The sequence below is a fragment of the Protopterus annectens genome, chromosome 1.part0 (assembly GCF_019279795.1).
Source record: "Protopterus annectens isolate FY-2018-M chromosome 1.part0, PAN1.0, whole genome shotgun sequence".
Taxonomy (NCBI): Eukaryota; Metazoa; Chordata; order Ceratodontiformes; family Protopteridae; genus Protopterus; species Protopterus annectens.
This window is the reverse complement of record NC_056725.1, coordinates 85947944-85963294: the sequence shown is the minus strand read 5'-3', so window position 1 is coordinate 85963294 and position 15351 is coordinate 85947944. Positions and strand designations below refer to the sequence as shown.

Below are 15351 nucleotides of genomic sequence, written 5' to 3'. Positions count from 1 at the left end.
TGCCTTCACTTCCTCCAGCTATAATAGTTTTTATTTTTCTGATCCACTATCCCCCACCCCTACCTTCCTACCACCTCCGGTTCCACTACTGAAAGTGGAATCACTTGCTATGGTTCCAAAGTACATATCCTTCAACTACTCAGTCATCATCATCAGCCCCCTTTTTCCCCATTTTTCTACATCGGGTTGGAGTATCATGTTAACGGTAGCCAACTCCCTCGATTCAATGCCACACTCCTGCCTTCAACACTCATGCCTAACTGTTGCAGATCTTCTTTCACATAATCCATCCACCTCTTTGCTGGATGTCCTTGCTTCCTCTTACCTTCTTCCTGTCTGTCCCAAATCTTCCTCACCAGATTGTCTTCTGCTTTTCTACACATGTCCATAAACCACCGTAATCTGTTCTCCTTGATCTTTTCTGCAATTGGAGCTAGTTTGGCTTCTGCTCTTATGTCCTCATTTCTTCATCTGTCCTGCAGTGTGCATCCTTCCACCCTTCTCAGGCACTTCATTTCCATCCTCTCTAGCTTCTTCAGCTGTCCTGCCTTTACTTCCCAGGTTTCTGTACCATACAGTAGTACTGGTAGCACTAGTAGTACTACTCAATAGTAGGAGCCAAATTGAATTAACGCATTTTTTTCACTTTTAATCCACCATGAACTTCATCAGAATAATAGTACACACTCATTGAAAAGTTTAAATACTTTTCACATACCATCATGTGACATAAATCACCCAATACAAACAGTATACAATGAAAAACCAATAATGATATTTATAATACTTAATGCAATCAAGTAAAAGTACTTAATAAAACCATATTAAATAATATGTAAAAATTGTATAAAAAAATGTACAAAGTACAATATTGTACTATTTTATAACCTCTGTGCTTGTAAAAAGCACTTGATGTAAATAACATCATTTAGCCCAGGAGGTTCATCTGCATTAAGCAGAATCTGCCATAATGCTTCTTTACATTCCAGTTTAGCTTTAAAATTCCCAGAAAACAATATGTCATTGACCCTTTCCAAAACTGCAAAGCTAAACTTTTTGAAATTAACACAGAATACAGAATGTCTCGCTAATGCGTTAGACATATCTTTCTTTTTGATGGCAAGATTGTGTTCGTAAATACGTTTATTCAGTGACCTGATAGTTTTACCAATGTAAAACTGTTTACATGTGTCACATAAACCAATATAAACCACACTATGTGTTCTACAAGTATAATGGCCTCTACTCCAAATAGTTTTTTCAGATGTTTCAAGTAAATACTATTACAACCTACTATATACCTACATTGTTTACAACTGTTACAAGCAAATGTACCAAAATTGGACTCAACAAAATTGCGTTGCTTACAACTTTCAACTACACTTTTGATGTTAATGATTTTTTTATTTTTTATTTTTTTCAACTTCAGTCATTTACTGGCTTTTCCAGTTACTTGATATATATATATATATATATATATATATATACACACACACACACACACATACACACATATACAGATTCCTTTCTTTACAAGTCAATTTGTACTCCCTCATCTCTGAAACTCAATGTATTAACCCTTTTCTCAACAAACCACTGTCACTTTCTCTCACTCTTGAATTCACACATTTTCCTTACTTAACTCATACCTTTGCATCCAGTTCTTTCCGTTTACCTCTTCCAATTTAAACAAATTAAGCTTAGTTCTCGCACTAGGCAATTTTACTATTTCTTTGGTTACTCTGTATTCTATTGTATAACACTTGTAAAATCAACAACCTTTATAACTCTGTTATACCACATTCTACTAGTAAAAATGACAATTCATATCAAATGTTTATATTTACTATATTCTACTGCTTTACTTTTGTATAGGATATTGCAGCTTTTCTCCCCGGGCCACCACTACAAACAGACTCTTCCAGCAAAGAAATGTCAACAAATAAAATACGAGTTCCACCATCCATTTCATAAAATTTTCCTCCACTTATTTTAGCCTACAGCTTTCATGTAAGACTGTTATGAACTATGTTAAATACTGAACCAGTTTAACGTAAGTTTTTTAGTTGTTCAAAAGTACAGATTCCCAACATTGTACACTATTAAGAACTGCTGAGACCTGATAAGTATGTTAAATAATGTGCGATATCAGCAGCTTATATTCATTAGTAAACACGGTCATTGATGCCTACAAATATTAAACATTAAATAACAAGCTTCATTTGCTGCAAGATGGGGTAGTCAGATGTAAATCTCAGGATGGTACAGTATGACATGTGGCAATAAACTAACAAACAGAGCAAGCAAGAGTTAACAGAAATGTTCATGGCTTATGTTTTCACAATTCAGTCTATAAATTCTGTACTTTAAAGTAATGTCCTTCTTACCTTCCCCTCTTTTGAAGTCCCAGCGACCTGTCCTGTTGCTATGGTTACCATGTCTGGATGAATTGCTAGACTAAGGCCAAGGAGGAAAACAACAGGTAATGCTATGAGATCTTGAAAAATGCCAGTCAAACTACATTTAAGTCAAAAAGTATCATTTCTAAAACCATGCATCTGAAGCACTGATCTGATTGTAGCATACCTACAGTTTTAAAACTCTACACAGCAATATGTCCGTATAAGGTGAAGACACTCGGAAGGTGCGGGGATGCAAAGCCAAACCAACCCTCTACTTAATTTTTCCCTCTAAAGGACACAGAGAGATTAGTGCAATATGTAGGTTTATTACTGCCCTGTGCCACCACATCATGTGTCCTAACCCTAACTACACATTGTGTTACTAAAAACCCTTTCCCCAACAGTACCACAATGCAGGTCAAAAAGAAGGCACACAGACATCAAACATGCAAAACAGCAAATGTCTCCCCTTTGCTAACCCTAACTTGTGAACACTCACATATGTACACCAACCACTATAACCTTTTCAGTGAAACTTTATTTTTTCTGCACACACTCCTACCTACAAACACTTTAAAAATTTGAATTCAGTCAAATGCACTTTCCACACACACACACAAGAAATTAAGATGAGGTTTTAAGGTGAATCTTGGTATGTACAGGTTAACCTACGAGAACTTGAGTTATGACTACCCTGAAATGATAGAAAGCAAACCTGTGCTTGGGGACTCACCATTTAATGTCATCATTATGCCCAAGGTAGTGCCTCTGATGCTGTTCTTCTACATTGTATAGGACTACAACGGATGCAGTAAAGTACACAATTTCTCCTGTGGGTAGAAGGTACAAGTTGGAGCGGCAGTCTCGTCCACGATAACCATAGCTGAATAAAAATTGTTAAGAAGCTAACTTCTGTTAAAGAAGAGCATTTTCACCAAATTATTATAATTAATAATTACAAAAGTTGCAAAATGAATTCCTCTTATTGTATCGAATTTATATCATACACACACATGACAGCATGCAAGCCTCAAAGTAGAAATAGTAGATTTTTTAGGGATGGCAATTAAAAAAAAAAAAAAACCCCTGGAACTAAATTACGTAAAACATACTGATCAAATCACACAATGTCAAGAACCACAAGCAACTGAAGAAAAGACAATAAGAGACATAATTACAATCATTATCAATAGAATCTGCTAACAGCTAGTAGCCTATAACTTTTAGTTATGTACTTACCATAACTTTAGATGTTTGGGATCCATCTCGCCTACATTCTGTACTGATGGGTTCGGAGCCGATCCTCGGCTCTGACTCTGCACGCTATACTACAGAGCGAAGTCTCTAATTGGCTGAGCTATTCTATATCCCAGGATGCACCACCACCAATTCCCCAGATCTTGTTTGTCTGCACACATGCAACCACACATGCACTGCTGATATAACATTGCCAGATGTTTCCAGATGAAACGGTCGAACTTGAACCGTCCGGTCTCTTCTGATCTCCAAGGCAGGGGGAAGGAGGGTGGGTATTAGGAATGTAGGCGAGATGGATCCCATACATCTAAAGTTATGGTAAGTACATAACTAAAAGATGTTATGTGATCCTATCTCGCCTACATTCTGTACTGATGGGACAGCATCCCTAGCACCTGATTCCTGGGTGGCTCACTGGAAAACACTCCTGAGAACTGTGGAACCGAAGGAAGCTCGCCCCCGAGATGCCACATCCAATTTGTAATGAGAAATAAAGGTGTGAGGAGAGGACCAGGTAGCCGCAGCACAAATGTCACTAATGGCAAGCTTAGAATGAAAAGCTGTTGAAGTAGCCATAGCCCTTGTAGAATGAGCTTTCACAGTGGTTGTAAGCTCTCTATTAGAAAGAAAATAAATATGACTGATACAGTCTCTGATCCACTTGGCAATAGTGACCTTTGGGACGGCTTTGCCTAATTTATTGTCTGAAAAGGACACAAACAACTGATCTGTTTTCCGTGTTTGGTGCGTCCTATCTAAGTAGAAACGCAATTGTCTGTGGACATCCAATGAGTGGAAGATATATTCTGCTCTGTCTGAGTAATTGGGGAAGAAAACTGGAAGTTCCAAAGACTGTTGAAGACAGAAACTAGAACAAACTTTGGGAACAAAAGATGGATTAGGCCTAAGGGATACTCTATCCTTATGAAAAACCAAGTACGGCGGTTTGACACATAGGGCTTGAAGTTCCGAAACTCTTCTGGCTGATGCAATTGCCACCAAAAAAGCAGTCTTCCAGGAAAGAAGCCGGTTCGAAGGGGGAAGAGGTCAAGGCACCTAATATGAAACTGAGATCCCATGGTGGAGCAGGATGAGAAACTGGAGGATGTAGCAGCCCAGCACCTTTCATAAAGACTTTACACAACTTATTGCTCATCAAAGGTGGGTCTATACTTTCATGAAAATTAGAAATAGCTGCTAATTGAACCTTAATGGTGGAGACCGAAGAACCTTGATTGAATAGGGAAGCTAAGAATTTCAAAATGTCCGCCACCGGGGCAGTAACGGGAACTAATCCCTGGAGTTGGGCCCAAATGGCGAATCTCTTCCATTTACTATTATACATCTTCTTAGTCGAATTCTTGTGGGCCGAGGACAAGATATGTATAACTTCTGAGTCCAAAGCTTGGTTCCTGACTATAGTCGGAAGTGGAGGAGCCAAGCTGTTAACTTCAGTGAGTGAAGGGACTGGTGAAGCTGTCCCGACTGGTGGATCAAGAGATCTGGAACCTGGTCCAGGAACCATGGACCGTCCAGTGCGTATTTCCGAAGAAATGGCAGCCAGACTTGACGAGGCCAGTATGGGGCAACTAAAATCATCTTGCACTGCAAGTGAATCACCTTCTGGATCACCCTGGGGAGAAGGGGAACCGGTGGAAAGGGGTACAGTAAGCCGGTGGGCCAAGTTTGGACTAGGGCGTCCTTGGGAAACCCCCCCGGAACCGGGGTAAGAGAAAAGAACTGTGGACATTTCGTGTTGAGGGGAGTTGCAAAGAGGTCGCAACAAGGAGTTCCCCATCTTCTGAAGATCTGAGATGCTACTCTGTCGTTCAGAGACCACTCGTGCGGGGAGAGAATGGTTCTGCTCAGTCTGTCGGCTATCACATTGGATCTCCCTGGAATGTGTGTTGCTACCAAGGAACGGTTGGTTGCAACAGCCCAATTCCATACTTTCATGGCCTCTCTGCAAAGAGGGTAGGACCTGGTCCCTCCCTGCTTGTTCAGGTACCAGACTACAGACATGTTGTTGGACTGAACGGCAATCATACCCTGCAGGAGGTAGCTGTGTAGTGCTTGAAGCGATAGAAGCACCGCCCTCATTTCCAGTATGTTGATGTGTAGGGAACTCTTGTCGGGGTGCCACTCTCCTTGAACTGACCTGCCCAGGTAATGTCCCCCCCACCCCATCTGGGAGGCGTCCGTAGTCAAAGTGGCCACTGGAGGAGGAGGAACGAAGGGTCGCCCCTGATCCAGGTTGGAGGAGAGAAGCCACCAACGGAGGTCCTGTTTGCACGTCTCCATGATTATAATGTGGTGACTGAGAGGAAGTTCCTGATACGACCACTGGACCGACAGGAGCCACTGGAGAATCCTCATGTGCAATCTTGCTAAGGGCACCAGGAGAACGGTAGCCGACATGGAACCCAGCAGTTGTAGTACCATCCTTGCTGGGGCTCGGCGTTTGAGGAGCAACGCTCGGACTTTAGATTGTAATGTTTCTATTCTCTCTGTAGGAAGATAGACTCGCATTTGCTTTGAGTCTATCTCTACCCCGATAAACCGTATATGCTGAGATGGCAGCAACACAGACTTTGCCCAACTGAAGGTGATTCCTAGGGAGGTGCCTAGAGATATCGTGGCTGCTAGATTCTGTAATAGTAGATGCCTGGAGGTGGCAGTTAGGAGCCAGTCGTCTAGATACGGAAACACCTGGAATCCTAGACTCCTCTCAGGTGAGCAGTCACCACCGCCAAACATTTGGTGAACACCCTGGGGGCTGTGGTGAGACCAAAGGGCAGTGCGCAGAACTGGAAATGACTGTCTCCCAGGCTGAAGCGCAGATGTCTCCTGGACGCCTGATCTACCAGAATGTGATAATAGGCGTCCTTGAGATCTATGGAGCACATCTAAACACCTTTCTCCAGTAGCGGGAAAATGGATTGTAAGGTGACCATCCGGAACATGGACTTCTTGACTGATCAATTCAGGTTGCTGAGATCCAAAATGGGCCTCAAGTCCCCGGTCTTTTTTGGCACCAAAAAGAATTTTGAGTAAGTCCCTAATCCGGTCTGGTCTACGGAGACCAGTTGGATGACTCCTTTTTGAAGCAGCTTTGAAATTTCGATGGATGCAATATCCCGCTGACTGGGTGGCGGGTCCGGGATTTTCCTGGATGGAGGGGGGGTGTGAAAAGGGGATGACGTAACCTCTGGCGATGATTCAGAGCACCCATCGGTCCTGAGTGATACTCTCCCAGGCCTTTAGGTGCCTCGAAAAACGACCCCTGACTGGCTCCAGAGCTGCGCAGTCAGGCAATCCTTCAGGGATGCTGAGAGGTTGAAGAGCCACGAAAGGACTCATGGTCTCCAGTGTTGCGGGGGCCTCTGCCGCCTCTGGGACGGTGTCTTCCTGAAAAATTTCCCCCTCCTCTGCCTCTAGAAGGGGGATCGTCCTGCTGTGAGGGTTAATTCTTCTGAGATTTACAGAACCACATTTTCCCTCCTCTTTTAGCCTTGGGATAAGGCCGAAAGGAAGAGGAAAACCGTGCCCCTATGGAAGTCAAAATCTTACCCTCTTGTTCACAGCGGGTCAAGGTGTCCTTTACCTTGGGTCCAAACAAAGAGGACACATCAAAGGGAGCATCGGCAAAGGAAGACTTGAAGGCCTCCGCAAAATGACACAGGCAGAGCCAGGCTTGTCTCCGTAGAGCAACACCCGTACCCGCCGCTCTACTCGCCCCCTCGGCTGCATACGAAATGAGCCTCATGGACGAGTTCGATATCGACGATAGAGTAGCCAACTGAGAGCTAACCATCTGGGCCAACTGCTCAGGTAGGTTACCAGAGAGGGTATCTGAGAGTTCCTTGATCAGATCCCTCTGAAGTCTAGTGAAGTGCGTGAGGTAATTCAGAGACCTTAAGGTAAAGGCTGCTGAAGTAAGGGTGCACTTCCCGTACTGGTCCATGCTCCTAGACTCCTTATTAGAAGGATGGATGGACGTCGAAGCCTCTGCCACATCTTGCTGGGTAGCAGATGCCACCACCATAGCATCTACAGCCACACCCTTGGTGAGAAATTCCTTTTCCGGGGGCGCTGGCAAAAATTTGTTAGGGCGAGCAGGCACTGGTTCCAAAGAATCTGGATGTTCCCACGCCCTTCGAGAGATCAAATCCAGGAGCTCATCGAAGGGTGGAGACACCCAGGAGGCGGAGGGCTGAGCCCCGAAGGCCTTGAGGAACACTGACTCGTCAGAGGAAGGGGATTTGGTCTGCCAGCCGCCTCGTTGTTTGAGGACTTCCAGGATGTCCGCAAAGGAGACATCATCAGAGGACGACTTGGGGGACCCTTCCGCATCATCAAGATCGGTGTCGGAGATGATAGACTCGTCAGGGGAGTCGACGTGCTTCCTCTTGCACTGTTTTTTTCTTGGGGGTTCCTCCGAAGACTCTTCAGAGGGACCTCCAGGAAGAGGGGGACAAAAGGACCCAGTCTCTGTGCCTAGGGAAGGTGCCGGGGAGACGGTGGAGGTAGCCAAAGAAGATTTGGCCAAAGCACTCCTCATGGCTCTAAAGGCTGGACCCCCAGAATCCTGGGAAGGTCCGACCCCCAAAGCCATAACAGCAGACGGCACTCCCGCAGCCGACGCACCGAGAGAGAGGCTCGGAACCGAAAACATCGGTCCCGAAGCGTCACCCCCGGGGCCGACCGAAGAGGTCCGTGTACCGAACTCCAACCCGAAGGCCGGAGTAGGAGTAAGGGTCGGAGCCGACCCGGACACCTCCATCGGCTCCACCAGCACCGACTCCAATGGTGCCGAGGCTGTTGGAGGAGGAACCAAGGCTAAAGGGTGGACCATCGGCTCCGAAGCCGACTGGGCTGGAGCCGAAACTAACTTTTGGAAGACTGGAGACTGAAACAGCCTTTGGAGCACCCTGTCAATGTCCGAATCCGACATCTTGGAAGACCAGGAGGAGATCGAACGGGTCCGAGGAGACTTCTCCACCGGCTCTGAAGGACTGGGGGACCAGCTCCGAATTGTCTCGATCAAAATCTGTGCTGAAGGAGACTCCATTATAATTTCCCTCGGTGCCGAAGAGGTCTTCGGCGACGAAGGGGAAGAGTCTGAGCGGACAACCCTCATCGGCTCCGAAATCAGCGGAGCCGATGAAGGTGACCCACCTCTCGAAGCTCCAGCCATCGGCTCCGAAGCCAGAGGAGTCGAGGCTGGAGACATCGAGGCAGACCGTTCCGCCCTCGGCTCCTAAGTCCGTGGAGCCGATGGAGAAGCCTGCTGAGATTTCTTGGTGGTCGGTTCCGACGGACTGGTCGGAGCCGACTATTTCTTTTTCTTTGAGGGAGAAGAAGAGGAAGATAAGGCCTCTTCAAAAGTAGGTTTGATAAGTCCTTTTAGTATCAATTTATTTTTCCTCTCTTGGAGGACTCGAGAGGAAAAAGCGTGACACACGCTACAAGACTCCTGAAGGTGTTTGGGTCCTAAACAGTACACGCATAGGGAGTGATCATCCGTTATGGACATCTTGTAGCTGCATCTTGTGCATTTTTTAAACCCTGAGGGTCTGTGCTCTTTTGACACAATGCTAAACAGTTAGAAAAACACAGGAAAGAAATGTATCTAACCCAGAACAATTTCACTTTACAGTAAAAGAGATTAAGGGTCACACAACAGGAGGGCCAAGAACCCTCTAACTAAAAACAGGTACTTGACCACCTCACAAAACGCACACAAAAAGGCTCACTCACACACGAGGGGAAGGCCCCTCTAACTTAAACAGAAACCTTACCCTGAAAGACAATTTTACCACAAAAATAATCAGAAAACTCACTCATACACAACGATAGCCGTTAAAACAGCTTTTGGTTAAATTTAAGAAAATTCCTGATAGAAAATTCTTATAAAGAAAGCACTTAGCTCAGCCAAGCTCGAGACCATGTCTTTGCTTTGTAAGCGGCAAACGAGATCTGGGGAATTGGTGGTGGTGCATCCTGGGATATAGAATAGCTCAGCCAATTAGAGACTTGGAGAACATCGATGTCTGTGCTGTAACTGAAACCTGGTTCAAGGCTCCTGAGAGCACCCCGGCACTATTAGGTTTTACCTCATATCATGCGTTCCGGCCCCAAAACCCGGATCACAACACAAAAGGAGGGGGTGTATCCATATTCATACCCACACCTCCAGGTTGGTGGCAACGCACGAAGCTTCGGAAACCATCCAGGTGCAACTAACCATAGGCAAAACTGCTCTACAAATTGTAGCATGCTACAGGCCACCCTCTCAAACTCAGGAACCCCACACAGCCTTCCTGAAGACACTGGAGGGTATAAATGTATCTCCAAACACCATCATATTGGGTGACTTCAACTACCCGAATATAGACTGGGAACATTACTCAAGCCCTAACTTTCTAGCCCAATGGTTCCTGGAGTTCATAAATTCAAATGCCATGGAACAGCTAGTCACTGTTCCCACGAGAGGAGAAAATATACTAGATCTCATTGTCACAAACATGGGGACAAAATGCTCCACACCGAAGTATATCCCTCATTGGTGAGATCTGATCATAAACTAATCTCAGTGGAAATCCACATCCTGCGCCCACCCCAAACAAAAAAGACCATAGTGAAGAACTTCTCTAAAGCAAACTTCACACTACTCAAGACTGGTGTGGTATCCTTCAAGGCCCCTGAGCCAGTGGAAACCACAACCCAAGCTGCGGAAGCCCTTACAAATGCCTTCTATGAACACCTCCAGGACTGCATGGATCAGGCAATCCCAAATAAAACCAAGACTCTTTCCACAAAGGGCAAACGTCCAGTCTGGTGGACCCCAGCCATTAACAAACTTTACAATAAGAGGAGAAAGCTATTACATGATAGAACAAAATCCATAAAAGGGAAGTCACCCCTGATCATTATTAGTAAAAAAATACGAGCACTCATAAAATCAACTAAGGCCAATTTTGAGAGAAAAATTGCCATGGATTCAAAGGACAATCATAAGGCCTTTTTCCGCTATGTTAGGAACCTGGGTGGAAACTCCCAGATATGCTCAGAATTAGTCCAAAATGATACAAAAATCACTGAACCCACAGACATTGCCAACATACTGGCAGACAGGTTCAGTGCAAACTTCACCCCCCTAAAGGAGAGATAACTATCCCAGCCGAGTGCAGCCTCCCGGACATCTCAAATGCGCAGGTGAAAGCTGCTCTCTCTAAAGCTAAAAACACAGCATCAATGGGACCGGATGGTGTCCCTGGCTGTGTGCTACACGAGCTAAATGAGGAATTAAACCCGCACATAAGGCAGCTGTTTAATCTCAGCCTTACCACAGGATACGTGCCCAAGGAGTGGCGTACGGCAACTGTGGTCCCACTCCACAAAGGCGGCGCCTCTATGGACCCTGGTAATTACCGCCCCATAAGCTTAACAAGTCTAGTCTGCAAAGCTATGGAGAGGATCATAATGGATGTCATAAACAAAGATATAGGGGACTTGCAGACATTGGACCCGACCCAGTTTGGCTTTGTCAAGGGAAGATCATGCCTTTTGAACTTGGTCGACTTCTTGAAACAGTCACCAAGGCCATTGATGAGGAAAGGCAGTCCATACAGCCTACCTTGACCTTGCAAGGCTTTCGACACAATACCCCACTCGGGTATTGTAGAAAAACTTACCAGCTTAAATGTAAACCCATATGTCACAAGATGGGTTGCAAACTGGCTTAAGGACAGAACCCACAGGGTTAGAGTTACTGGCGCTGTGTCAGACTCCAAGCCGGTCACAAGTGGTGTCCCACAGGGCTCGGTCCTTGCCCCCCTATTGTTTGGCATCTACTTCTCAGAAGTACAGGCCAACATGGGAGGACTTTGGCTGACAAAGTTTGCAGACGACTGCAAACTGGGCGCCATAGTGGAAAGTGCATCGGACACGGATATCCTTCAGAAGGGACTCACAGAAACAGATAGCTGGTGCCAGAGCCATGGCCTGAAGTTAAACGCCAAACAATGTATAGTCATACCCTTCAGGAAAAACAAGGTAACCCCAAGCTACCATATAGGTGGCAATCCACTAAGCACAGAAGAGGTTATCAGGGACCTGGGGACCCAGGTTGACAGTGGCCTTTCTTTTGACACTCACATTGCTAAAGTGGTTAGAAAGACCTTCTACATTGCCCACCTGATCATGAAGGGATTCACATCCAGATCTAGTGAGGTCATTGTTCCCCTGTACTCTTCACTTATCAGACCAATGATGAGTACAATGCCCCATTCGGGATGTATCTCACCAGACATCTGCAGCAATTGGAGAGACCCCAAAAGTTCCTCACCAAAAGGATAAAGGGACTCCAAAATCTGTCATATGCTGCCAGATTGAAGAAACTCCAGCTCTATTCAGTTGCATACCGTCTGCTCAGAGGTGACATGTGCCTGACATACAAGGCCATGTCCAACCCGGAATTAATGGACATGCTCCACCTCAAAAAATCCAAATCCACCAAAACCACTAGAGCAAGCAACTTAAACCTTAGCACGGATATAAATAGGACGTGCTGGAGGGATAGATTTATCACTCATTATGCTGTGGAATAAAATCCCAGTCCATGTGAGGCAGAGCACCTCGCTGACTCTGTTCAAGAGAAATCTAGACCTGTGGATGGGAGATCGTAGGTTTACCTCGGGAATCATCTCTGTGTCACTGCTGGACAGAGGCACAACAAACTAATGGGCACAGTATTTTTTCATATAAGGGGTGGCGTAAGCCACAAAAATTTGGGCTAGGCTTATAAATGCCTTAGGGCAGATAGCCTAGTATAAACCTATGAACCTATAAACCTATAGTATAGCGTGCAGAGTCGGAGCCGAGGATCGGCTCCGAACCCATCAGTACAGAATGTAGGCGAGATAGGATCACATAACATCAATACTTTTATGGAAGGGAACTGAAAAAACATGATATTTTGTTATCAGTATGCAATAGTAGGGAGCTGTAAATTGTTAGAAGTAAGAGATAGCACTATCTGTACTGCTATGTTAAACGTATAGATGTACCAATGTGTATAATATACAAAGGCAGGGTATATTAGCCTAGCAGCAGCCAGATCCAGTGCTAAGAACAGGTCACAGGAAAACTGGTACAGAATACACATTGAAAGCTATTTGTGTTGACATCAACAAAGCCTTTGAACAGAATCTGAAGAGGTTGGAAAGTTGGGCTTAATTAAGAGTAGTGACACACACAGCAACTCAAATTACAAAACACAAATATACAGTTGCCAATCTGATGTAAAATCTTGCACTAAGGAATAAAAAAAGAAAAACATATTTCAGTTTCTTTAACAGGGTAATACACTGACCACAACAGATAAATTTGCTGTCACAACCAAAGGGAAAATATTTCACAAAAAAACAGAACTAATTCACAAACTTAACCACAGCTGGTTAAAAAATGATAGTGTACATGGAGTTAGCCATAGAAACATTACCAATACAGTATCTCAGCCCTCCATACTTTTCCAGTCGATCTTTGCATTTTCATTTCAGATACTGATGACTGTAGAGTAGTAAATCAATTCTCTGAAGATGGCACCATGAAATCGTCACTAGTACAGATGGTGAAATGATGTTTTACAGGTACCACAAAAAAGCAAGATTATGACAACATTAAGAACATTTAAAAATGCGAAAACTTAGTGTATTTCTAGGACAAAGCATTTAAATCAGATTTATTTTCTCTACAAAAAGATGCAAATCACATGCTTGTAACAGCTGTAAATGGAAAAAAGTCAAATTGCACACCTTATAAAACAAGGCACAGAGATGCAGTAGGACAGCCATTAGTACTATGTTACAGTGGTACAGTAGTACAGCCATTAGCACTGCTATGTTACAGTGGTACAGCCATTAGCACTGCTGCATTACAGTGGTACAGTAGTACAGCCATTAGCACTGCTATGTTACAGTGGTACAGCCATTAGCACTGCTATGTTACAGTGGTACAGCCATTAGCACTGCTATGTTACAGTGGTACAGCCATTAGCACTGCTATGTTACAGTGGTACAGTAGTACAGCCATTAGCACTGCTATGTTACAGTGGTACAGCCATTAGCACTGCTATGTTACAGTGGTACAGTAGTACAGCCATTAGCACTGCTATGTTACAGTGGTACAGCCATTAGCACTGCTATGTTACAGTGGTACAGCCATTAGCACTGCTATGTTACAGTGGTACAGCCATTAGCACTGCTATGTTACAGTAGTACAGCCATTAGCACTGCTATGTTACAGTGGTACAGCCATTAGCACTGCTGCATTACAGTGGTACAGTAGTACAGCCATTAGCACTGCTATGTTACAGTGGTACAGCCATTAGCACTGCTATGTTACAGTGGTACAGCCATTAGCACTGCTATGTTACAGTGGTACAGTAGTACAGCCATTAGCACTGCTATGTTACAGTGGCACAGTAGTATAGCCATTAGCACTGCTGTGTTACCGTGGGACAGTAGTACAGATATTAGCACTGCTATGTTACAGTGGCACAGTAGTACAGCCATTGGCACTGCTGTGTTACAGTGGTACAGTAGTACAGCCATTAGCACTGCTGTGTTACAGTGCTTGCTTCTGTAGTTTGGTATTCAGCTGGATACATTTTACGTAGAGTCAGTATGACTTCAAGTGTGTCCATATGGACTTTCATCAGATTTCCTCCCACATCCCAGAGATATGCCATTAATGAGTTAGTAACTCCTGAAACTGCCTACAGCTGAATCTGTTATATGCCACTAGTTTGTATGGCATCCCATCCAGGACTTTTTTTTTTGTCTTATGTGCACCAACTTCAAGATGGACTGACTCCTGCATAACCCTGAATTGGATGAAACATGTAACAAGATAATGAATGAATGAATTTATGTAACTAATGATTTAAGTAATTTATTAATAAAAATAAGGAAGTGCAAATTAGCCAAAATATGTATACATTTATGTTCCTCGTGCTAAGCTTATGGGGAAGGACTTTCATCACATTTGTAGAACAAGCACTGAATACAATTTGGACCTGGATTCCTGATCATACAAGTCAGTCCCCATTTAAAGCTACATTAAAGCACACAAGTCACACTGCAAAGCTTGGTATTTTTAAAAATCTTGCATTTTACATTAAATGTATTCCAGACACTTTTCTCAGATAGCCTTTCCATACGTTTGGTTGATGTTGATATCAAGTTCCTTATGCACTTTGTCACATACACTTTAAACAATGTATGTTTTACTACCACTCTATGCACATACTGTACTGACCCCCATCAAGAGTTTTGATTCCTTTGGGAGCCCTGCCTCTTATTTCCTCCTATCAGAATCGTCATATGTAATTAGTTTTAATATTTTTGAATACGTGATGAAAATTCTAGCATTCAATTTTAGTTGTCAAAAAATCCATTTGCTTAATATTGCTGAACTGTACATCTTTACTTAGCTTTTCTCCCTAGGTTCAGTTTGGATATGGGCACTGTTCAGGAATGCCAGTTTGATCAACAAAGTGTAATAAAGCAATCATATCCGTGTATCTAAGTCAGCATTCCAAGTACAATAACACATCTGCTCTATCAAAATGCATATCCTACAAGCTTTACATTTTCTGTTTAACAGGAAAATTCACTTTTTCTGCACT

At 43.9% G+C, this 15351-nt stretch overlaps 1 protein-coding gene across 4 annotated transcripts in view; it reads right to left on the bottom strand.

Annotated features, from left to right (window-relative positions):
* The window catches only part of EML2 (EMAP like 2), a 1798491-nt gene that overhangs the window by 632345 nt on the left and 1150795 nt on the right, over window positions 1-15351 (bottom strand). For all 4 annotated transcript variants that reach the window (XM_044085260.1, XM_044085417.1, XM_044085337.1 and 1 more), the window contains 2 exons: window positions 3136-3285; window positions 2388-2457 (listed from right to left, as the gene is read on the bottom strand). In XM_044085260.1, the coding sequence (XP_043941195.1) occupies window positions 2388-2457; window positions 3136-3285 (220 nt within the window). The remainder of the gene's footprint in view (window positions 1-2387; window positions 2458-3135; window positions 3286-15351) is intronic.